Here is a 25,552-nt window from a genome sequence, read left to right as displayed (position 1 = left end):
GTCTGTAAGTAAGCATTTCACTGTAATGTCTGCACCTGTTGTATTCGGCGCATGTGGCCAATACAATTTGATTTGATTTGATTTGAAAATTCCACATAGGCACACCTGTTAATTGAAATGCATTAAAGGTGACTACCCCATGAAGCTGGATGAGAGAATGCTAAGAGTGTGCAAAGCTGTCATCAAGGCAAAGGGTGGCTACTTTGAAGAATCTCAAATATAAAATATATTTGATTTGTTTAACACTTTTTGGTTATTACATGATTCCATATGTGTTATTTCATAGTTTTGATGTCTTCACTATTATTCTACAATGTAGAAAATAGTAAAAATAAAGAAAAGCCCTTGAATGAGTAGGTGTGTCCAAACTTTTGACTGGTACTGTATATTTCATCAAATCTTACAATAATTGCTAGCGTTTCATCATTCCATCCCTGTAACCTTGTACCCCTGCACATCGACTCAATACTGGTACCCTTAGTTCTTGAAAACACTTCTCCGTATGTAGGGTTTTCAGATGTTACATTCGCCCACATTTGGCTCCTTGTGAACTACAATTCCAACGCTGTGTTTTAACGTTTGTAAACATCAATAATCATCGCTTTCAAACCGGTAGCCCCGTATCTTTTATATCAGCAAGAAAGAATCTTTCAAATAAAAAAGATACACTTACTGTAGCAGTTTTGCACAGATCCACAAGCTGTGTGTGCCTCCAGTTGACGAATTACACTTCCTCCCCAGTTATGCTTACACACAGGTGTTCGGCGCACGCTAGATAGCACAAGTGGTTGCCTTTGTCTTCAATCTGTCTTCTGTAAACAAGCGATGTAACATGGCGATATGGCCGTATGGGAAGATTAACCCTAACCTTATAAAGGTGTGTAGTAATTTAACTTATTTATTCTTATAATTCTTATTATTTCTTTCTGATATGAAAGACACGTTCCTTATGTTTTCAAAAACGTACCGCAAGCAATGCGTGTTAGTGTTTAGACTAGTGTCGGGGCTCTTAACACAAAACGTACCTGGCTTTCAATGGGGTATGGTACCCCGTGTATATAGCCACGTTATCGTTACTCATTTTGTATTTATTGTTACTTTTATTATTACATGTTATTATTGTTCTATTATTTCTCTATTTTCTTTCTCCCTGCATTGTTGGGAAGGGCCCGTAAGTAGGCAAAGTATTTCACTGTTAGTCCACACCTGTTGTTTACGAAGCATGTGACAAATAACATTTGATTTGATTTTAGCGTTATTGCAACACTTAGACATTTCTGTTTCATGTTTGATACGATACATTTTCATTTATTTCTTACCCTCTGAGTAGGTGCAATGTTTATTGTGCACATGAACGTTTGCAAGACTCATGAGGTAGAAGTTCTGTTTATTTAATTCAATGTATGGTTTCCTTCGTTCCGGGTTATGTCGTAGTTCCATGTGTCTGTGCCCTATGTCTCTGTCATTCTTGTTGTGAGTAATAGGAGCATGCATGCCACAGTGCGCATAGAAATAGGCTACATGGCTTGCGGGCCACGCTTTGGAGTCCATACGTTGAATAAGAGAAAATGATTGTTCCATGTATTAATGGTCATGAAATATCATTAATAATCATTAAGTCTGATTAAGACGAAATTGCCTTTTACATTGTAGAACCAGTTTATTGGTTATTATTGCCAATTGGGTTTGTATGGTCCTGGGAGGGGCCAAGTTCTAATATGTACCTGTTTGAGCTTCGATTCGATTTGGTTTCTCAAGGGGAGGCTGTGCAGTCTTGCCCTCTTCCTATGTCCGTTGAGATAGGACAGGTTAAGCCTGATACAGAGGCTATTTCTTTTTAGCTTAGTCCCACCTCTGGTATTTTTACATAAATAATAATAGGAAAGATGTGATTATAATAGCCATGTCCTCAAGGAGACCAGTTGTTCAGTCACTACAGTATATCATGCTTAGATGATTTAGAGATCATCCAGAACAATATTTACAATACACAATCATTTATAATCAAAGATACAGCAAAAATGATTAAATGTTATGATCAACCTAAAGTTAACTTCTGAATCCACTCGTATATATTCCTCCTTTATCTTCATTCTTCATACATTCAGCAGTACAAATCCCATGTTCAAAACAGTTCCTGTGGAGAGAAAATGATGAAAAAAATATTATTCAGAATTACTGTGTTGGGTTGATAGGAAAATATTATCAATGTGATCCAACTATTTTACAAGAAGTTGCTTCATCAAGATAGATTATACACAACAATTATAAATGGTTCATTTAGTCAGTCAGTGTACCTGCTCGAGGCGCCTCTCCGCATCCTGCTGAAAATTGAGGACCAGCTCCTTTCTTTCTTGCTCTGTCTGCAAACCCATAGAGAGACACTTCAGTCACCCATGACTCAACACACACGTCAATTGTGGTTAACACATTTCCTCTATCAATTTATTGTAACATGATCTGAACCAGTGATATAACCCCGGGCATTCTGTCTCTGGGTGTGTAACGAGAGAGAAAAGAGGGGAGAAACAGACAAACTTTTTTATGACCTGTGTTGACATTAGGTTTAAACGTGAAGTTCTGAAGTAAATGTTATAGCAGTTGTGCCAAGCTCTCTGGCATTTTGTTATATGTTTGTTCTGTTTACCCTCACTGCCCCAGATACGTTCATGGAGGATTGGGACAGGATTTTCTTGGTTCTCTCGCGCTCAGAGGAGAGATGGTGGGGGTGAAGTGTTGATGCAGGCAGAACCAGGGGCTTATGGCCTGTCTGCTCCGTAGGCTGGAGGAGCCTGTGGGGGTTCACCCCGGGACGCTGTGACTTTGAAGGGTGTTAGTGTGGCCCACTGCAGGGGCCCACTGCTGACTCTAGCACTCTCTCGCTCTCCGAAATGTCTATCTATGTGAATGAAGTTTTTATATTATCTCAGAGGCAGTGAAAATAACAATAAACAATATCATTGGCATTTTGTTAAATGTTTGTTCTGTTTACCCTCACTGCTCCAGATACGTTCATGGAGGATTGGCTAACAGTAATAATACCTGCTCTTTGTTATCTTCTCTTCCTTTATGTAAACGGCTGTAAACTATTTGAACTGGACCTGGTCCCATAGATTAGATATCTAGGAATTGTTCTGTCCTTGTCTTTGACCAAATTGCAGACAAGATGTTGTTCAGATGTAGTCGGTGTAGAGGATTTGCATAGAATAACCTGTATCATTTACTTTCTTGTTACTCAATGAGGATCTGAGAAGTGATTCATGGTCATAGTGATTAAGGTGTAGGAGTAGGTGGGACCTGCCTTTTCAGGGCCTTCTGTGTTCCTCGACCTCTGCTGGGCACAGAGGATGGCGTCATGGACAGACAGGAAGAGGTGACCTCGGGGGACACTGCCCTCCTCAAACATCCCTCCCCCCTCCAGCTCCTCGTACACCTGTGCTGCAAACACACACCAGAAACCAACAAAGTAATACAAGGAGCGTAACTAGGGAGCTCAGGGACCTTGTATGCCCACTATGATACTATTTTGTTTTGTAGGGACAGACATGGGCTTTTGTGTTAATGGACTGAATCTTTCGCCCAACGTGATGGAACTCAAATGACCTTAAACATTCCTTTGCATCGGGAAGCCCAAGGCATTGCATATATGATTCAGCAGATGATGTGGCCCTCTGTAGCTCAATTGGTAGAGCATGGCACTTGTAACACCAGGGTAGTGGGTTCGATCCCCGGGACCACCCATACGTAAAAATGTATGCACACATGACTGTAAGTCACTTTGGATAAAAGCGTCTGCTAAATGGCATATTATGAACAGGGAACCCTTTGTAATTGAATGCCCACCTGCACTATACCCTTTGATGGATCACCTCTTTATCTCAATAGGAAAAAGTGAGAAGGAAATGTACAATTCTAGACCCTATTATGTTAATGCTGAGATGGGATTTTAACCGTTAACTGTATTCTCTTTCATCTTCTATGTGTCCTTAGTTTGCAGACAGTGACTCAGCTTTGGCTCCTGCAAATGAGATCCTGTTCCCATGACTACTATTGAAAGACACCTGGCCGTTCGATAGGTAACTGCGTCATGAAAACTAGATCTTACCTTGAACATTGGCCAAGTATAGCTTGATCCCCAGCATCTCATAGCTCGAGTACATCTGTATGACAAGTACATAACAGCACACATCAAACCTCAACCAACTATATGACAAATGCCAGTGCATATCACTGTAAAAGTACAAATGCATCCTGCACTTTCAGACTTGTTAAAAAACTAAATAAAATTGGAGACTTATTGCTTATCGTCTATATCAGGGATGGGCAACTCTGATTGGGGTGGGGCCACAAAAAAACTGAACTCATCATGAGGGGCCGCAGTTGCACGAGGGTCTGCATACCCTCATCCATAACCCTCCCCACACACACACACATTGCGAGCTAAACATTTTAGTGGCACCCCCCCCCTTGACAGCGGAGATAAATGTTTAACGTTTTTTTAGTTAATTTCATGCAATTCTATACATTTTGCCATGGGGCAGAGAGAAGATTTTGCTATTTTATAACTAATTTCCTGCAATTCTACACATTTTGCCATAGGATGGAGAGAAATGTTTGCAGTTTTTAATATGATATCTGAGTGAGACTGCTTAACAAAATCACTGGTGGTCCCCCGGCCGGTAATTCGGCCATGATAACAAGTTTGGATAGCTGGCTGCTAAACTAACTTAGCAATCTAAAAAAGAATTGCGGACATGGGCTAATTGACTGACTATCAGTGACTGACATAACAAGAGAAAACCTGCTAATGCACAACCAAATGTTTAAATATTCTACTATTCTAACTTGAAACAAAAAAATATATAAGAATTGATACGATGGCCTTCAAAAGGGGGCATGCCTGGTCTATATGATGACACTGTTGTAGTATCACCCATCATCTCACTATTCATATACTGTAGCTAGCATAACAAATGGCCAAGGCATAACGGGGAACCAAATAAAGGAAATAAAGACCTTGGTGAGCACTTTGATTCCCATGAGGTCTATGAAGCAGACCCCTGCCAGGTCCAGGATGAGGGTGTGGAAGGGGGTGGGCTGAGAGTCCAGGGTGACAGGGGAGGAACTGGGCTGGTCTGGGTCAGGAGACTGCTCACCCAGCTCATTGTCACTACAGTGGAAGTTCACATAGCTGGTGGGTGATGGTGGCGGGTAAGGATTGTCGTCGCCAATGTCAAAGTCGTTCTGAAGCTCTAGCTTTGATATGGTCTAGACATGGGGGAAGGAAAGCCACAAAACAGTCAACTTAATCGAACCAAAGGCTAAATTACACTGGGATATGTATTTAGCTTCAACATAATTTCATCTCAAATGTACAGTATGTTTCACATAACACCTTCAAAACCCAAAAGGCTTGGTTATACGGTCTATTGGTGGTCAGATCAGATGCCTATGACCTTTGACCTACCCTGACCTGTGAAGCGGTGCCGTAAAGCGAGACATTTCTGCCATGGCGCACTTTCCTACAGCGCTCTCTCACCGCAGCTACTCCAGCGGTCCCAACACCACCGGCATGCAATTGCAAAAGCATTCGAGGGGATACAGCTGTTCACTAATTAATTGTGTTAAACACACAGAACCCACTGGGCACAGAAGTCCATTCAACATCTATTCTTCGTTGGTTCAACCAGTGTGCGCCCAGTGAGAAGTCTGTATGAAGGCTATATCCCACTTGGGAGCCAAGTCCAGCCAATCAGAATTAGTTTTCCCCCACAAAAGGGATTTATTACAGACAGAAATACTCCTCAGTTTCATCAGCTGTCCGGGTGGCTTGTCTCAGACGATCCCGCAGGTGAAGAAGCCGGATGTGGAGGTCTTGGGTTGGCGTGGTTAAACGTGGTTTGCGGTTGTGAGGCCTGTTGAACGTACTGCCAAATTCTCTAAAACGGCTTATGGTAGAGAAATTAACATTCAATTCTCTGGTAACAGCTCTGGTGGACATTCCTGCAGTCAGCATGCCAATTGCATGCTCCCTCAAAACTTGAGACATCTGTGGCATTGTGTTGTGTGACAAAACTGCACATTTTAGAGTGGCCTTGTATTGTCCCCAGCACAAGGTGAAACTGTGTAATGATCATGCCATTTAATCAGCTTCTTGATATGCCACACCTGTCAGGTGGATGGATTATCTTGACAAAGGAGAAATGCTCACTAACAGGAATGTAAACACATTTCTGCACAAAATTTGAGAGAAATAAGCTTTGTGTGTGTATGGAACATTTCTGGGATCTTTTATTTCAGCTCATGAAACATGGGACCAACACTTTACATGTTGTGTTTATATCTTTGTTCAGTATAGTCATATTTACCCAAAATAAATACACTAAAGCCCTGACCTGTGACCTCTCACCTGAGATCTCATGGTTACCAGAGAGCTGGGCTTCCTCTTCTTGGTCTCCTTGTTTTGCCTGTCTAATTCTTTCTGCTGTTTCTTCAAAAACGTATTCCTGGCCAGGAGAAGTTTACCTGGGTCCAATCCAGTCTATGCACAAACACACACCAGATGGTAAATGGTTCTAAACATAATTGATGGCAGGGTTAGAGACATGGCCATTCTATAGTCATCAAGGTACCTTTTTGATGACCTTTCGTCTGAATATCTCTGCATTGGCAAAATAGAGAGGGGAGCAGTAGTTCATTATTTTCACCCCTTCTACACATTTCACCTATAGAAATAGAAACATAAATGTATTCCATTGGATATATTTATATACATTCAACCTTGCTATGAAAGAAGACACAAACATAAATCCAAAGTAAATGGTGATGACACTACCTTGCTGTAGACCTTGGGATTTTTGTAAATATCTGTGTCCATGATCTGAGCCATCTCTGAACCATTTCGACTGTGGGGAACAAAATAAAATACATCTAATTTATTTCTTAACAATTAAAAACATGAGCATATGAAATATACCAGTGACTTTTGTTACACAATCAATGTTGTTTTACTTACAACTGGGTCTGAAAAATAACCATGAGGATGGAGAAGCTAACTCCAATGGCAACTCCATAAGGCAAACTCAGGAAGAACGTGGCTAAAAATGACACAACCCACACACACTGAAAAAGATACAGGATAATTAGAGCAGTAGATTTGATAGTGTTTGAGTATCGACATCAGAGCTGACACTTAAACTGAGGGTTATAAGCATGTCCTGGTCATACAATGAGGAATGGATTTGACTCACACAGTCCGGTTTACTCTTCTTCCAGAGGTAATATGGGTCAGAGAGTTGCAGCAGGGTGTTCTTCAGGTTGACAGCTATCAGGGCTCCCAACACAGACTATAGGAATAAAAGGTGATCAACACTCAGTACCTTTTTACTTTTATGTTATTTGTACATCATAAACATATATGATGTAAGAAGAAACAAATACTTATTTTGATTTTCAACCCTCAGTGTTACTGTACATCAGCGATTCTAAACCAGGGGTTCTAAGACCCCTGAGAGGTCTAAGAGAGCTTTCAGGAGTTCCTCGATTTGAAAGTGCTTCAGTGGGCCCCGGAATAGAAAAGGTTGAGAACCTCTGCTGTACGTCAATGTTTCTATCTCTTTTGAATGCATTGAAATAAAGGTCCTCACCTTTGGTAGTGGTTTGAGGAAATGCCCCAAGGCCAGCATGGTGACCATGACCACCAGCATCACACACAGACTGGCAAACTGTGAAGAAGAAAGAACAGGATGGAGTCTTTATTGAGACAAGATGCCAATACTACACACTAACTGTTATGTCCTGAACAGAGCTCTGATGAAACTTGGAATGTTATTGTTGTTTTGTGTTTTTTGTGGCCCCCGGGAAGAGTAGCTGATGCTTCTGCAAAAGGGGATCCTAATAAACAAATAAACAAATTGTCAGTCAATCAACTACAAAGGGAATTAACAAGTTCATTATAATTAAGTGAATTGTTAAACATAAAGGTAAGAGGTATGTTCAATGAATACTGTGTTGTCTTGTGCCGTGCAAAGTTTCTACATTGTCCAGCTTCAATGCTCCCAGTGTCTCAATGCTCCCTGTGTCTGACCTGTGATGTTCCCCCAGCATTGTCTACTGCCAGGGTGACAGACAGAGCACAGCAGATCACATGAATCTTGAAGAAAGACCCCAAGAAGTTACTGCAGCCCAGAGCCAACATCTCCTGCACAGAAACACACATCATTGTTTATAGTACACTATGATGAGTAATGGACACTATAGTCAGAAAGTTTAGACAGAGGGATTTGATGGGATTACATAAAAACATTGAATATGTTAAAGACACACTCCAGGCTCCTTTCACCTCATTTATCACCTGATTTACTTAACAAAAGGCATATCTCAATAGGTGGTCCAGGTATCCTCATGGCACAACAGGAAAAGTAAAAAAAATAGCTGGAGTGCGTCTTTAAAAAAAGAAGACAGATTTGACAATAATGTGGTGAAAAATAAACTTTGCTTCACATTTTCTTCCTTTCCCCTCATGCTTGTCCCCTATTCATACCTGATTGGGATCCACATCGTAGCCATGCTTTGCTGCCAGTGTCCTGCCTATAGCCAGGTTGATCACATAGCCCATGATAGCCAGGGAGAAGGCTGAGCTCAGCATCCCTTCCCACTGACTCACTGCTGGGAGGATCGGAGCAGGAAATCTAGGAGAAGAGGTTGGGATTACAGAACCTACTTGTCAATGTGAGGAAAGACTGTAAAACAGTCATAATAGCGCACCATAACAGTAACCTTTTCTGGTAATATTCTGTGTCCCTTACCCTAGGGGAATCTTCCCCACTATGTCAATGTGATACTTATCAGGCAGGTCCAGGGGACCCGATATGGCTGTGGCCACCACCACCTGTGCAAAGGGAGGTTCTGGTTTAACCATTTATATTGGTCTTGTAACTCCATAGCATAACATTGCATAGCATAGCATATGATGGTATAACATGGCATAGCATAGCATATGATGGTATAACATGGCATAGCATAGCATATGATGTTATAACATGGCATAGCATAACATAGCATAACCTAACATAGCATAAAATAGCATATCATATCATATCATAGCATAGCATAGCATAGTATAGCATAGGCTGGCATAACATGGCATTGCATAATATAGCATAGGATGCCATAACAGCATATCATAGTATAGCATAGGATGGCATAGCATAGCATAACATAGCATCATAGCATAACATATGCCGGTATAACATGGCATATTAATATGGAGGCGAAAGAAACGCCCACCTATTTAGGCGAGGTGCTGGCTAACGGAGTAGAACACTTGAAAAAGAAAAGGAGACCCGCACACTCTAGGAGCTCAGATGCAATAATTTAATAACCTAATAACCAACGTTTCGACAGACATGCTGTCTTCATCAGGTTATAACATGGCATAGCATAACATAGCATAGGATGGCATAACAGCATATCATAGTATAGCATAGGCTGACATAACATGGCATAGGATGGCATAACAGCATATCATAGTATAGCATAGGCTGACATAACATGGCATAGCATAATATAGCATTACATGGCATTGCATAACATAACATAGCATAAGAGGTACAAGTTAGAGTCCTCCATTACTCACAATGATGATCTCTATGGGGATTGGGAAAGGCAGCTTGGGGCGGTAGCGTGCACCCAGCTCCTTCACTGTTATAAGAACCACACTGCTGACCAGAGCAAAGACCAGCGAGGCTATGTTGGTGTTAGGCAGGCCATAAACGATATCTTTAAGCGTCTGTGACAAAAAGGGACAAATAGTACTGTAGTTCTGCATGCAGATATGAAGAGCAAGGGTCATTTTTCAACAAATGAGGCTTACATTGATAGTGGCTAGTGGTCCACTGTAGGAAGGCACATTGATGCCAAATATGTACTTTAGTACAGAGATCAGGATCTGCAGTCCAGCTGCTGTCATGAACCCCCTGACGAAGGACTCGGACAGGTAGATGGCCACAAAGCCAAACTGCATCAAGCCCAGGCCCATCTGCTCAGACAGATTTTGTGCAACAGTTAATTCATTCACATTTAAGGTACAGTATGAGAGCTGAACACTTGCATTACCTCCAGAGACAATGCCTTAGCTTAGAATGCTGACACAGTTGTGGCACTCAGAATCACCGGGGTTCAAACCGCAGGTTGACATTTATTGGAATGACTCATGTACTGGAGGCAGCTCTGCAGAGTAGTCACTATCTGGCACAGCCACAAAGCCATAACATCTGATTTTAAACCTAACCCTAACCTTAACCCTAACCTTAACCACACCGCTAACCCTAATGCCTAACCCGACTTTGCAGCTGGCCCATCTAGCCGAAATCGGTCAGTTATGCCTCCAGAGCAAGATTCTTGACAATCTGCGTTCTGTCACATATACTGTACAATGGTAAACTAGGCTTCTCTGTGGCCTCCAGTACCTGTATGATAGCAGTGAGGCAGGCCAGCGTCCCAGAGATGCCCAGTCGAACCTCGTTCATCCTGTCCTCATCCATCACTGTGGCATTAAGGGTGGCATTGAAGTGGCTGAAGTCAGACTCAGGGGCCAGCTTCAGGCACTCCATGCCCACCATGATGCTGAGCACAGCAAAGGTACCTGGATGGAGAGAACACTCAATCACACTTTAAGAAGAGGAATCCTATGTCCAATGCATAAAAAAACCACCTACCCAAGGACACTTCACTTGGTGACTATTCAAGCTTCAGCGTGTCTGGGTACAATTACATCCTATAACCCAGCAGTTCCCAAACTGATTACCAGAGCCCATACTATAATCTACATTCAGTTAAATGTTTGAAGCAGAGAGGTTTTAATAATCAATTATTTAGTCTGGGTTTGTTTTTTCACATCTCAACCCTTATTGTGGTGGCGACTCAACAGACCCCTCAATTGGTGGGTCAAGAAGCACAAAGTTTGGGAACCCCTGCTATAACCTACAGTACCTTGTTAAAGTATTCATCTCCCTTGGCGTTTTCCTATTCTGTTGCATTGCAACCTGTAATTTAAATTGATTTGTATTTGTATTTCATGTAATGGACATACACAAAATAGTCCAAATTGGTGAAGTGAAATTAAAAAAATAACTTGTTTCAAAAAACTCTAAAAAATAAATAACGGAAAATTGGTGCGTGCATATGTATTCACCCCCTTTGCTATGAAGCCCCTAAATAAGATCTGGTTCAACCAATTACCTTCAGAAGTCACATAATTAGTTAAATAAAGTCTACCTGTGTGCAATCTAAGTGTCACATGATCTGTCACATGATCTCAGTATGTATACACCTGTTCTGAAAGGCCCCAGAGTCTGCAACACCACTAAGCAAGAGGCACCACCAATCAAGCGGCACCATGAAGACCAATGAGCTTGTTTGGTGTTCGCCAAATGGCATGTGGGAGATTCCCCAAACATATGGAAGAAGGTACTCTGGTCAGATTAGTCTAAAATTGACCTTTTTGGCCATCAAGGAAAACGCTATGTCTGGCGCAAACCCAACACCTCTCATCTCCCCGAGAACACCATCCCCACAGTGAAGCATGGTGGTGGCAGCATCATGCGGTGGGGATGTTTTTCATCATCATGGAATGACCTAGTCAAAGCCCAGACCTCAATCCAATTGAGAATCTGTGGTATGACTTAAAGATTGCTGTACACCAGTGGAACCCATCCAACTTGAAGGAGCTGGAGCAGTTTTGCCTTGAAGAATGGGCAAAAATCCCAGTGGCTAGATGTGCCAAGCTTATAGAGATATACCCCCAATAGACTTGCAGCTGTAATTGCTGCAAAAGGTGGCTCTACAAAGTATTGACTTTGGGGGGGTGAATAGTTATGCACGCTCAAGTTTTCTTTTCTTTTTTTCTTTTTTCTTGTTTGTTTCACAAAAAAAAATATTTTGCATCTTCAAAGTGGTAGGCATGTTGTGTAAATCAAATGATACAAACCCCCCAAAAATCAATTTAAATTCCAGGTTGTAAGGCAACAAAATAGGAAAAATGCAAGGGGGGTTGAATGCTTTCGCAAGCCACTGTATGCCTTTGATTATGGTAAACTTACCTGGGACCATTTGGTGAGCAGTGCCCATGAAGAAGTAGGGGATGAGAGGGAAGAAGGAGGAGTAGAGGCCATTGACAGGGGGTAGGTCAGCCAGCAGGGCAAAGGCCATGCCTGTAAAGAATAGAAAATCACTCATCAACAATTGAACAACCATAATCAAGGAAAATATAATTCTGATCATTAACTGTAATATTAATGTTGAGACCTTATTAAAAATGCAATGATTCACTATGAAACTGTATTAGAAAATATTTATGTTTAGAGATTTATCTTAAAGAGAGGCTGAACTCAAAAACCAACTTCTCTGGTTGAAAACAGCCTATGTGGCATCAATATTAGTCAAAAACATGTATTCTAGTGCCAACATTGACTACAGTACAAATAGGATAATTTTGATCATGTAGTCATTATCGTCCAAAACTGAGATTCGTTGGTGCGTTCAAGACAACTGGGAACTCAGAAAAAGAAAAGAGCTCAGACTGGGGAAAATCATGACGTCAGTGATCTTCAGATTGGAGAAGTCGGAGCTCTGGGATGATGCACGAGTTTCCGACTTGCAATTCCAAGTTGGATGACCGTTCAAAACGATTTCTCCCAGTCGGAGCTCGTTTTCTTCAGAGTTCCCAATTGTTTTGAACGCACTGAAGTCGGAGGTCAGAGATTTCCTAGTTCTGAGTTGTCTTGAACCATCATACAACTGAGGTTGCCACAGCTTACCTGATGGTTGGGTTGTGATTTTAAGCCTGCCCACATGGGACCACTGCCTGGCACAGTCTAATCACGCCTGGCACTGCAAGGCAGTAATCAAATTATCAGTAGCACAGCTGCCTGGGGTGCTGCAGTGCACGCTATCCAATCGCTCACCAGAATCAACCTACAACCCGCCCATTCATTTACAGACTGACAAACTAACCATTAAAACGCAGCGCCTCAGACTTATTTAGACAACAATTATATACAACACATTGTCGCAAATGTTATGTTGAAGGAACGAGAGTTGTTTTTTACAAACGGCTTGGGGTTTTCGAACTCAAACATCACACGATGGTCACGACTTGACAAAAGTGATCCACTCGAATGAGCCCAATGAGTACCGAAAAAGCCCAGGCGGAATCGGTAAGTTCAGCCCCTCTTTAATGTTAAAGGCACAGAACTTGAATGGTAGAACACCAGAGGGAGTAGAATGACAGACCTTGGGGAACCTGAATGGTACCTGCGCTGACCCCACTGATGACATCACAGAGGAGGTTCTCCTTCACCTTGTACTTGGGCAGCCAGCTTAGGATAGGCAGGTGTCTGAACAGCAGGGACTTGAGTCGAGACCCAGAGCACCTAATGATGTGCATAAACATGCATGTCTGGTTAGAACAGTCTCCCTATGGCCTCATAACATGGCTCCTCTTCCTTTGGTATAGCACTAACCCAAGAACCACATCACAGAAATCTCGACAGGAACATATTGGTTTAAAATGTAAATGTGAATAAAAGTACTAAGGTTTTGTTAGATAAACTTCATTGACTCATGAAAGAGATAAACATTTGTGGGCTTTTTATTGTTAGCAGAATGTAAATACTATACCTGAAGCATTTCTTCACTTTCTGTCCAATGGGGAAGGTCCGTTTCTTCATGTCAAACTTCCTATCGAAGTCTGGGAGCGAGTAGGCCGGCCTGTTGATCACATAGGGTGGGCAGTCTTTTTGCATGGCTTCAGCCAATCAGAGGACAGTTAGACAGGTATGATGGTGTCATTAAAGCAGCATTGAGGCATTTGAATAAGAAATTGTATTACATTGATAACATTGCATGACAACATTACGCAAAGGCTAGCCTGGTCCCAGATCTGTTTGTGCTCTTGCCAACTCAATTACTGTTATTGTCAAGCCAAACAACATTTCTTTAGAATAACAATTCCACAAGGAGTTGGTAAGAGAGGAGAAACAAACTGGTACCCTGGCTACTCAAAGCGCATTCACACAGCAAAAACTTGTTTCAGGTGGCTTAGTTGTTGGCATCCATAAACTAAGGAGGTCTATATATATTGTAATATTCCAAACAATTAGAATACATTGGAGGTAGTGGGTAGAAACATGTAACATGAACATGTAACAAATTCCTAACACCAAAAATAGTAGTAATTTGCACAGTTATTTCCTGAGTATAAACCTCTGCTGTTCTGCTGGGTTCCTAATCTAACCTCCTGTGCCAGTGTGCCTCAACAAAGCTGGATAACCAATCACACAAAATACAGGCACATGGTCAGTCAAACATCAGCCCGTCTCACCTTACAATGACTATGTTAATACTGAAATAATACTGTACCAAAACACTGGGAGAATGAGTGGCGTCATTGACATTTCAAAATTAAAGATGATTTTTTACAGACCATAAAGATTACATTTTTCAGTAATGCAAGTAAATAGAGATGAAGAACACTAATATTTTGAGATCTGAATGCTCACATTTCATACGTGTCAGAGGCCACAGAGAGAAACAATCATGTGTGCCAGAGTCAGAATACAAATTTTTTTTCAGAGAGTTTATAAGACAAAAGACCAACAGCAACTGTCTTAGGACATGAGATGCTTTACATCATGCTAACCATTTCACCAAACTCTGAAACAACAATAATTTATTTAAACAGAGTAAAGTGACCAACAATTTAAAAACAAAGATAATATAATGTACTGTACCTTACAGCTGGAATGAACTATGATGTGACGGTAATCCAGTTTCCCAGTAGGGTTAATTATTGGTTTTATACTGGAGCTTTGTTGACACCTTCTCCATGGGAGGAGCCATACATGGCAAACTATGGCTTAGCTTAGCTTTAGAGGGCATCACGTTTGGTTAGGAATAGTTCATTTGTGGAAGTATGATATGAATAGGGCAATTCAAACTGCAATTCATGATCTGTCTGAATAATAAGAAACAGCATAATCACATCAACATTTATTAAAATAAAATGTATATCTGAAATACATCTTGTGAATAAAGAAACTCATTCCAAACAAAACAAACAAATTACTTCTTTAAAATATTCCCCTCCCTCTCACCAACAGCCTCACTCGCTTTCTCTCATCAAAAACACACCATTCACACAACTGAAGACATTTCGGTAACGATTTCTTTGACTATATATATATTGAGAATTCATTACACATCTATAATAATTTCATGAACGTGTTATAACAGGTCCCAACCGCATTATTAAAGGTAAATTAAATATATCCATAGCATGTAATATTGCAGATAGATTGTGGATTCCATCAATGTAAAAATGTCCAATCCCCCATACATTTTTTTGTAAATATACAAAGTTTTAGAACACCTACTCATTCAAGGGTTTTTCTTTATTTTTACAATTTTCTACATTGTTTCAAAGTTCTTGAAATGTTCCGTATTGACTGACCTTCATGTCTTAAAGTAATGATGGACTGTCATTTCTCTTTGCTTATTTGAGCTGTTCTTCACATAATATGGACTTGGTCTTTTACCAAATAGGGCTATCTTCTGTATACCACCCCTACCTTGTCACAACACAACTGATTGGCTCAAACGCATTAAGAAGGAAAGAAATTCCACAAATTAACTTTTAACAAGGCACACCTGCTAATTGAAATGCATTCCAGGTGACTACCTCATGAAGCTGGTTGAGAGAATGCCAAGAGTGTGCAAAGCTGTCATCAAGGCAAAGGGTGGCTACTTTGAAGAATTTCAAATATAAAATATATTTTGATTTGTTTAACACTTTTTGGGTTACTACATGATTCCATATTTGTTATTTCACAGTTTTGATGTCTTCATGATTATTCTATAATGTAGAAAATAGTTTTAAAAAATAAAGAAAAACCCTTGAATGAGTTGGTGTGTCCAAACTTTTGACTGGTACTGTAACTATAGAATATATTTTATTGTATTATTATTTTCCCCAAACCCTGCCACGCCTCCCCTAATTGGAGTAAACTAAGACAACAAATCTTAGGCTTCTACTTCCAGCTTATACATACTATATACATTTTACGGACACAGTATAGTTTACAATAGTTATCTTTTGTTTGTTTTTAGTCCCATCCTTCAGCTCCACTCAACCCCTCCTATCTATCTCTGAACACCATCAAGTTTTGATTTCTATTTGCCATATATTTTTCAACTGTGCTGTGATGTTTCACAAAATGTCTGAACCTTTCTATTCTTACTGCCATACCAGTGTTAGTGAATATGCCAAAAGGCCAAACCACATTTTGAAAATGATGCTGATATTTAGCCTTTACCAGCCCCATTTACCCCATCGGCCAGTGACCTTCTTCTTCTTCTTCTCACTGAGGTCAGTGGTGCATGAAGATCCCCATAGGGTTGAATCCTCAAGGTACATTTTACGGATCAAATCTTTCCTCTCATTAACAGCCCTCCTCCACATCGCAATTAAATTGGTCTTACTGGTCTATAACGCACACATGAAGGGTCTATGTATGAATTCAATGCAGTCAATGTGAAGTAATTTCAATTTTCCGATTCAAAAAGCATTTATAGTAAGCACTTCATGGTAATTAACTGTGCAGTTTACCACTGATCTAACACCAACATTAAAGGTCTATGTTGGGCTATGAATCAACACAAAACGTGGTTTGGTCTATTGGCATATTCCCCAACACTGGTATGGGAGAAGCTCACGTTTGAGAACAGCCATAATGATGACACTACACTGTATTTTTAAGGTAAATATGACCTCTTGCATAGAATGACATGATTGCACTATAGATGTGCTATGAATATATTTCATTAACCTTTAATAATGCAGTTGGGACCTGTTATAACAATTCATAAAATGATTATAGATGTGTAATGAATGCGTTATACATATATAGTCAAAGTAACTCGTTATCCTACAGGTAAATATATTAGATCTTTAATATGATGAAACAAAACAATGTGAATATATGACAACATATGGAGATAGAAACGTAGAGAAAAGGTAGCCCCGTCAGATCAGGAGTTCCATACACCAGTGTATTAGTGTGCATTATATCCATCCTCAGCCTCTATTGCAATTTCTCTTTAAAAACAGATGGCAGTGGAGTGCAATTGAATCAATAGCATCATTTAAAGTGCATTAATATGTATCACATCAAACATGTATTGGTGTGTTGTTTCCTAAAAGAGAATAACACATATTCAAAATCATATGACAATCCATTATCCAGACAGAGATAGCAATGACTGGGCAAATAATCCTGCTCCCCCAAGTGGCGAAAGGAGAAACAGTAGAGAAATCACATAAACAACAGTGACAGAGCTTTTTTGTATGGGCATATTTGGACACTTACTCATTAGATGTGACATTGCATCAATAAATTTCAATCTGAAGCTTAAAATACAATTCTTAAAAATGGTGGCCTTTTGGACAGCTTCAACCCAAACCCTCAGAGACAGACCTTCCACAGCCTAGATGGTCCAGTCCTGATCCCTAATTAAGCCACTCTACAAATAGGCTTGTGTAAATCTTTCCTTAGAAAACATAAGCCTCTGCTGTCTGCCATTACAGATAAGATGTAGCCTAGTTCCCCTCAGAAGGAGTTTTCCCAAGTGACTATGGCTACTCACTCCAATAAAATGGCTGAGCTGTTACTGTATGTGTAGTAGCGGGGGTTTGAGGACAATTTAAAGCTTGTCCGGAGTGTGTAACTATAATAAATGAAAGTCAAAAGAAGTCTTATCCAGCAACTCCAGCTTCTCAGTGCTCTGTTTGGTCCAAAACTATTTTTCACCAACTCTTTTGCCGCCGGTTGGTTCCCGATTTTCCCAAAATATTCTACCAAGTGTATGAAGGGTAACATGGAGGGTATAATCAGAAGTCACTGAGGATGCTGATGTCAGCAAACTCTTGGCGGTATCTGTGTGAGTACAGGGCCAGGAGGAAGGCCCATTTGAGAGTCAGGAAGCTCCAAACACACGACAGGTACAGGCTCCCCGGGTCAGTCGGAGCTACAGGACGGGAGAGAAAACCTGTCAAAACATTTCTCTACACAGTACAAATTCTCCTAACCATACACACATGCAGTATAGAGCACTGGCATGCAAATAATGAATCTAAATGAGGAAGAGAGACAGAATGCAGGTATTAAATTATAATAATCATAATTTGGTGGGTGCTTATATTTGTCCTGTTTCACACATGTACAAGTGTGTATTATACGTATGTGTGAATTGGAAATGTGTTTTTTTGCATATCCCAACTCCCCCTGAGACACCCTCAGAGAGTGGGGTCACAGCCAGGGTCAGACATTATCAGGATGCTGGTAGTAAAAGATTGGATTATTATTATAAACAACATATATGAACTGTTCTGCATCAGGACAAATTATCGTTCTTCAGTGAGGAAATATTCCAAAAGGTTAATTCACTGGGTAACACTTTACATTAAGGTAAATAATAAACATATAATATAGCTATCACATTTAAAATGTGTGACATGATCCTGTTAGGGTTATAAGAGAGTATGAGCCAAAGAGAGAAAGACTCACATTGCTTCTGTGTGATGGCAAGGGTGAGGAAGGTAGTGAAGGCCACCACAGCTAGTATGGAGAAGAGACCTCCAACGAAGATGAAGAACTTGAGTCCCTTCAGCCATGTGCGCCAGTAGTCCTGCAGGTACATGACGTGGGTGACAAGGGACCAGAATGCCAGCACTCCTGTGGGGGGCAAGAAACGTGGAATACCTCATCATACTCTCCAGAAAGGCAGGCATACTGTGAGACCTCATCATGACTGAACTAGGGCATAGTCACAGTGTGCTAAGTTAGGGAGCACCATCACAGAAAAAGCCATTGGTGAACCAGATGTGAGGGGTCCTTGCTCTAATAAAGGTTGTGATGCAAAATATGATGCAAACAGTTAGCCTATTCAGCCTATTCAATTCACACACTAGTTCAAAAGTTGTACGCAAGTATTAGTTAATCAGGGCAGATCTTTGAGCAATGTTTTTGCTACAGTTAAGTATTACACAAAAACAACATTTTACAGAAACCATGAGAAATATCAAACAGGCTCATGCCAATCATCTGTACTAGCTGAGTGATTTGTATGCACTGACATAGTAGTGGAGGACATTGACAATGCTATTCAACATTGTGGTGAAATTCACATTTAACTACAAGTCCGTCGTCCTATGTTGTTGTGCTGGTGTCATGCCGCTACTGTACCTGACAATCCGCCCATTGCCGCTGTCCATGGTTGTTTGTATGCTATGTTCCAGACCAAAAAAGCTGAAAATCCAACCAGCATTCCAAAGGTAGCATATCCTATACTGACGTATGTTCTACTCTTCCCCATTAACACAGATATGACAATAGCTCTAGGTTGAAAGGTTGAAAAAAAGCTTCTGTAGACGGTCAATAAAAAGGCATAACATGTAGCCTGACAGCTTATAGATCGACACAGTTTACCACATACTAAAATAACTAGGCAGGCCTATGCAACATCAGTCCTGGCTGGTTGCTGTATCCTTAATTCACACGAATTGACTATAAAACAGATTTCAACAACCATCGCTGATTGATACAAACGAATTGATTATCGAACGAAGACAACGCTCCCTACAATTGTATCAAAAACGAAAACCGATTTTAAAAAAAGCAGCCTAAGTGTCAACAAAATAACGACTGTTTATCCCACCCGCCCAGGAATGATCAAGATTGTGTGTTATCTACAAGAACCAACGCTACAGTTTTTCCGTCTTCAGCCAAGAGGCGAGTCAAATTAATTTTAGCCTACTGAGCTTTCTCAAGCAAGCTGTCTTGTATGTTTGGATATTGGGAAACATCCATCATGTAATGTAACCAGACAAAGTTTTTGTCACAGAAATACCTACAAGAAAAGGAAATAAATGGATAAATATGAGATGTTAACTATCTAGCAAGCAATTGAAAGATCTTTGTTCTGAGGAAACCCCCACAAGACAGACCTAAACAGTGCCTCCTGCGGCCCAGAGTTAAACTGTTAATACTAGGCTATTATAAAAAACACAAGGATATTGTGACTTGATGTAGTTACAGTCAGTGGCGGATTGGCCATCTGGCAATTCTGCCAGATTGGCTGGACCATTTTTTAGTTGGCTGGGCTGGTCGAAATTGACACACATATACACACATATATATATATATATATATACATACATACATACATACATACATACATACATACATACATACACACACACATCTTAATTCAAAATCTTGGGCATTAATATGGAGTTGGTCCTCCCTTTCCTGCTACAACAGCCTCCAATCTTCTGGGAATGCTTTCCACTAACTAGATATTGGAACATTTCTGCGGGGACTTGCTTCCATTCAGCCACAAGAGCATTAGTGAGGTCGGGCACTGATTTTGGGCGATTAGGCCTGGCTCGCAGACGGCGTTCCAATTCATCCCATTAGTTGTTCGATGGGGTTGAGGTCTGGGCTCTGTTCAGGTCAGTCAAGTTCATCCACACTGATCTTGACAAACCATTTCTGTATGGACCTCGCTTTGTGCACAGGGGCATTGTCATTCTGCAACAGGAAAGGGCCTTCCCCAAACTGTTGCCACAAAGTTGGAAGCACAGAATCGTGTCTAGAATGTCATTGTATGCTGTAGAGTAAAGATTTCCCTTCACTGGAACTAAGTGGACTAGCCCGAACCATGAAAAACAGCCCCAGTCCATTATTCCTCCTCCACCAAACTTTACAGTTGGCACTATGCATTGGGTCAGGTAGCGTTCTCCTGGCATCATGTCCGTCGGACTGCCAGATGGTGAAGCATCACTCCAGAGAACGTGTTTCCACCACTCCAGCCGACGCTTGGTATTGCGCATGGTGATTTTAGGCTTGTGTGCGGCTGCTCGGCCATGGAAACCCGACGAACAGTTATTGTGCTGACGTTGCTTCCGGAGGCAGTTTGGAACTCGGTAGTGAGTGTTGCAACCGAAGACAGACAATCTTTACTCGTTACGCGCTTCAGCACTCTGCGGTCCCGTTCTGTGAGCTTGTGAGCCATTGATGCTCCTAGACGTTTCCACAATAACAGCACTTACAGTTGACCGGGGCAGCTCTAGCAGGGCAGAAATTTGACGAACTGACTTGTTAGAAAGGTGTCATCTTATGACGGTGCCATGTTGAAAGTCACTGAGCTCTTCAGTAAGTCGATTCTGCTGCCAATATTTGTCTATGGAGATCGCATGGCTGTGTGCTCGATTTTAAACACCTGTCAGCAACGGGTGTGGCTGAAATAGCCGAATCCACTAATTTGAAGGGGTGTCCACATACTTTTGTATATGTAGTGTGTGTATATATATATATAGTGGCAGATCAGGGGGTTGGGTCAAGACGTTTACACAGATCAGACACGGACAGAGTATGATTAGCTCAGTTTCAAGGGTGTTTATTAATACAATAATTTAAAGAAAAGGTTAGGTCTCCCCCATGAGACCCTCTCCAGGATACTGTCTCCAACTACACAGAAGTTTCCTTACTTTCCCCAGTCCTCTCTCATGTGCTGCCCTTCTGGCAGCTTTATGGGCCTTGCACAGCTGGTGAGCAATCCGCCCTTAATTACTCACCAGCTCCCAATCAGCCCCAATTAGTCCTGTCCGGGGAGCCCGTCGAGACCTGGCACGTCCAGCAGATGGAGCCACCGCCTCGTGATGTATACCCCATCTGTTACCAGGCCTCGACGAGTCAGTCGACGAACGGCCCCTAGTCCCGTATCACATGCATCCGTCTGGACCACCATCGGCACCTGGAAATCGGGCGTTAAGAGAATCGGATGGGAGCACAGCGCTTCCTTCAGACGGCTGAACGCCGCTTCTGTCTCGTCCATCCATTTCACTGTTTTCGGGAGGCGGGCCCTGGTTAGATCGGTGAGGGGGGAAGCTATAGCCGCAAAGTTGGGGATAAACCGGCTATAGTATCCTGCCAGTCCCAGGAAGGACTTGACCTGTGTCTTGGTGCGTGGAACGGGCCAGTCACGTACCGTGTGAACCTTCCTCTCCTTGGGCTTGACGTTCCCCCATCCAATCAAATACCCCAGGTACTCCACCTCCTCGAACCCTAGCTTGCATTTCTTGGGGTTTGCGGTCAACCCGGCTTGTCTGAGCGCGTCCAGCACCGCCTGGAGGCGCGTCAGGTGCTCCTCCCAACCTTGGCTGTGGATGATGATATCATCCAGATAGGCCGCTGCGTACTGCTGGTGGGGTCAAAGCACTCTGTTCATCAGTCACTGGAATGTGGGCGGGGCTCCGTGGAGACCGAACGGGAGCACCCGGTACTGGTACAGACCGTCTGGTGTCGAGAACGCCGTCTTCTCCTAGGAGGAGGCTGCCAATGGTACCTGCCAATATCCTTTGGTCAGGTCAAGGGTGCTGATGTACCGGGCCTTTCCCAATCAGTCGATTAGCTCTTCCACCCTCGGCATGGGGTAGGCGTCGAATACGCTTATGTCGTTCACACCCCGGAAATCATTACAGAAGCGGTGGCTACTGTCCGGTTTGGGCACCAACACGATGGGGCTGCACCATGCACTGTGGGACTCTTCAACGACCCCCATCCTCAGCATAGCCTCCACTTCTTGTTTCACGGCCTTCCGTCGGGCCTCCAGAATTCGATACGGCCTCTTTCTTACTGTTCAATGAGGGTCGTGCGGCCCGGCTTCTCTGAGAACACCGCCGTGTTCCGATCGACAAGCTCCCGGAGCTCTTGCTTCTGGGCCGGGTCGAGGTCCTCACTGCTCGGGACCACCACTGGTACCGTTGGCATCCTGGGTCCCGACCATAACACAAGGCCAAGGCTGTCCTCTCGTGCCACTTCTTCAACAGGTTCACGTGGTAAATCTGTTGAGGTTTCCGTCTCCCCGGTTGCCGTACGCAGTAGTTGACAGGTCCCAGTTTCTCGACCACCTCGTATGGTCTGTGCCATGTTGCCAGGAACTTACTTTCAGCCGTGGGGATCAACACCAACACCCTGTCTCCCACCTGGAATTCTCGAGGCTGGGCTCCCCAATTGTAGACCTGGGCTTGGGCGCGTTGGGCCTTCTCCATATGTTCCCTCACGACTGGCCAATTGGCTGTCATCCGCTCCCACATCGTCTCCACGTGCTCTACCACGCTGCGTAAGGGGGTCGGTTGGGCTTCCCACACCTCCTTGGCGAGGTCCAGTAGGCTACGTGGCCTCTTCCCGTAGAGGAGTTCAGACGGGGAAAACCCAGTGGAGGATTGGGGTACTTCTCAGATTGAGAACATTAGGTGGGGTAGCAGCTGGTCCCAGTTCTTCCCGTCCTGCTCGATGACCTTCCACAGCATCTGTTTGAGCGTTTTGTTAAAGCGCTCAACGAGCCCATCCGTCTGCGGGTGAAAAACGGAGGTCCGGATCTGCTTGATCTGCATGAGGCGGGACATAAACTCTGTACCTTGGTCTGTCAGGATCTCGTTCGGGATGCCCACCCTGCTAAAGAGGTTGAACAGTTCCCGGGCGATTCCCTTGGATACCGCCGCCCGTAGGGGAATGGCCTCGGGATACCGGGTGACATAGTCTACTATTACCAAGATGTACCTGTGTCCTCGTGCAGTCTTTACCAGGGGTCCCACTATGTCCATGGCGATGCGTTCAAAGGGCACCCCGATGATCGGCAGGGGGACCAGAGGGTTTTGGAAGTGTGCTTTCGGGGCAGTGAGTTGACACTCTGGGCAGCTGCGACAGTAGTCTTCCACGGCCCTCCTCCCGGGTCTTCTCCATTCCCAGGTGCGCCCCCAACAGGTGGGTGTGGGCCAGCTGAAGAACGTTTCCCACGTACCGTCGGGGCAGCAACAATACCTCTCGAAGTTCCCCCTGTTGGCGTGACACCTGATACAAAAGGTTATTCTTAATTTGGAAATGAGGGTATCGCCAGTCACTTACCCCCGGAAGTAGCTGTCCATCCACCGCTATCACTTGGGCTGCAGCAGCTTTCAAATTCGGATCCTCCCACTGGGCCGTGAAGAATTGTCCCCTCAGTTGGCCCCCAACGGGGATCTCGACTGGCCCCTCGAAATCGAGAAGGGGGAGGATGGGCTCCTCCTCCAGTGGTTCCCCAGGGGGTTCGGGTTCCGGCTCCCCCTCCGACTCTGACATCCGGACCCGTAGAGTCAGGTTGGTTAACCGGTGGCGTCCTGGCCGCACAGGCGAGGGGTTGTCCCCGCTCTTTTCTTCAACTCGTGCCCCCATAGGGCCGCGAACAGCGGACAATCCCGTCCCACTGGATAGGTACCGGCAGCTCTGGTACTGCACCCACCATCATCTGGCAGCTTCCTTGTGGTGTCACGATGTTGGTCCATACGGCGGGGTACCACTTTGTGTCACCGTGAACACAGGAAATTGACATCTCCTTACCCTGTTTGGTCTCCTGGTTCAGCAGGCTTGTGTAACTATGCTTCCGGAGTCTAATAGCGCTTCCATGTCGTCTCCGTCAACCTTCACCGGGACCATGGGTGCAGTTGATTCATGGTGCGCCCAACAGGAGGTGACATAGTTCACGGCGTGACCCACCTGGCTGATGGCATCAACTCCTCTCGAGCAGGGCAATTCCAGGCAATGTGCCCCCGGGCGCCACACTCAAAACTCCTCCGTTGGTCTCCATCTACCTGGGGTCGTCGGTGGTGGGTCGGCCCTTCCCCAGCCATCTCTCCACGGGTTTGCGGTCCCTTGGCCCTGCCGACTGTTGGTTCGGGGTACACCGCGGTGGGGTTGTCCTTTCGTCCCATCGCACAGGTCGCCGACTCATCATGGTTCCCCCTCTGTAGGGCCTGAGTGTTCTGATGTGTCTCCACGGCTTCCAGGAGGCCCTCCAAGGTCTTGGGCGCGCTTAGGCTTCATGTCGTGGGGTAGCGCCCGTACGAAGCGATCCAGGACCACTTTGTCGAGGAGGGAGAGGGTGGTTATGTCGGTTAGGAGCCATGCCCTGGTGACGCGCAGAAGGTCGCTCATCTGGGCTCGGGGGGATGCGTTGTCAACCTCCAGTCGTGGAACCGTTGAGCCCGATGGGCCAGGCTGTACCCGTAGCGACTGAGTATCTCCCGTTTGAGTCCGTTGTAGTTAGCCACCTGTTCGTCGTTCAGGTCCCAATATGCCTTTTGGGCATTCCCAGAGAGGAACGGGGCCAGCAGACTTGCCCACTTCGGCCTTGGCCATTCCTCCCGTAGCGCTGTCCATTCAAACGTACAGAGGTATGTTTCAATGTCATCGTCTTCCGTTAGATTGATTAAAAACTGGTTGGGATGGGATTCAGGAGACGCTCCTCCTTGCAGCTTCGCTGTTCCTCCAGCGTTCGTTCCTGAACCGCCTGTTGTGCTTGTTGGGCCCGGACGAACTGAGCTATCAATTCATCCATGCTGATGCTGTGTAAACGTCAACCCTGATCTGACCACGTTATCAAGATGCCCATATTC

At 43.5% G+C, this 25,552-nt stretch overlaps 2 protein-coding genes across 2 annotated transcripts in view; both read right to left on the bottom strand.

Annotated features, from left to right (window-relative positions):
* Positions 1-13,805, bottom strand: part of LOC121537206 (solute carrier family 26 member 9-like) — a 66,239-nt gene extending 52,434 nt beyond the window's left edge. The window contains exons 1-19 of the mRNA XM_041844900.1: positions 13,681-13,805; positions 13,294-13,433; positions 12,102-12,212; positions 10,470-10,645; positions 9,875-10,039; positions 9,638-9,790; positions 8,808-8,890; positions 8,543-8,690; positions 8,087-8,200; positions 7,647-7,724; positions 7,251-7,346; positions 7,016-7,122; positions 6,836-6,905; positions 6,633-6,725; positions 6,410-6,541; positions 5,017-5,268; positions 4,106-4,160; positions 3,302-3,438; positions 2,298-2,363 (exon numbers count right to left, since the gene is read on the bottom strand). Of these exons, the coding sequence (XP_041700834.1) occupies positions 2,298-2,363; positions 3,302-3,438; positions 4,106-4,160; positions 5,017-5,268; positions 6,410-6,541; positions 6,633-6,725; positions 6,836-6,905; positions 7,016-7,122; positions 7,251-7,346; positions 7,647-7,724; positions 8,087-8,200; positions 8,543-8,690; positions 8,808-8,890; positions 9,638-9,790; positions 9,875-10,039; positions 10,470-10,645; positions 12,102-12,212; positions 13,294-13,433; positions 13,681-13,805 (2,301 nt within the window). The remainder of the gene's footprint in view (positions 1-2,297; positions 2,364-3,301; positions 3,439-4,105; positions 4,161-5,016; positions 5,269-6,409; positions 6,542-6,632; positions 6,726-6,835; positions 6,906-7,015; positions 7,123-7,250; positions 7,347-7,646; positions 7,725-8,086; positions 8,201-8,542; positions 8,691-8,807; positions 8,891-9,637; positions 9,791-9,874; positions 10,040-10,469; positions 10,646-12,101; positions 12,213-13,293; positions 13,434-13,680) is intronic.
* A 3,181-nt stretch (positions 13,806-16,986) lies between these two features.
* On the bottom strand, positions 16,987-19,822 carry LOC121538015 (heme transporter hrg1-B). The gene is made up of 3 exons (XM_041845747.2): positions 19,302-19,822; positions 18,624-18,791; positions 16,987-18,084 (listed from the first exon to the last, which is right to left on the bottom strand). Exons 1-3 carry the CDS (start codon positions 19,429-19,431, stop codon positions 17,948-17,950), a joined length of 435 nt encoding a protein of 144 aa, XP_041701681.1. The 5' UTR covers positions 19,432-19,822; the 3' UTR covers positions 16,987-17,947.
* Between the last annotated feature and the right edge of the window lie 5,730 nt (positions 19,823-25,552).

Source organism: Coregonus clupeaformis, chromosome 24 (assembly GCF_020615455.1).
Source record: "Coregonus clupeaformis isolate EN_2021a chromosome 24, ASM2061545v1, whole genome shotgun sequence".
Classification (NCBI taxonomy): Eukaryota; Metazoa; Chordata; class Actinopteri; order Salmoniformes; family Salmonidae; genus Coregonus; species Coregonus clupeaformis.
The sequence above is the reverse complement of the archived record's forward strand: the minus strand, read 5'-3'. Positions and strand labels throughout refer to the sequence as shown.

Bases quoted from the DNA above. Each gene is read 5' to 3' on its own strand.
- LOC121538015 (XM_041845747.2), bottom strand. From the start codon at position 19,431: ATGGGGAAGAGTAGAACATACGTCAGTATAGGATATGCTACCTTTGGA. The intron at 18,792-19,301 runs GTACAGTAGCGG...TGCCCCCCACAG, and splicing joins GGCAATGGGCGGATTGTCAG to GAGTGCTGGCATTCTGGTCC. The intron at 18,085-18,623 runs GTGAGTCTTTCT...CCCGTCCTGTAG, and splicing joins TGCCATCACACAGAAGCAAT to CTCCGACTGACCCGGGGAGC.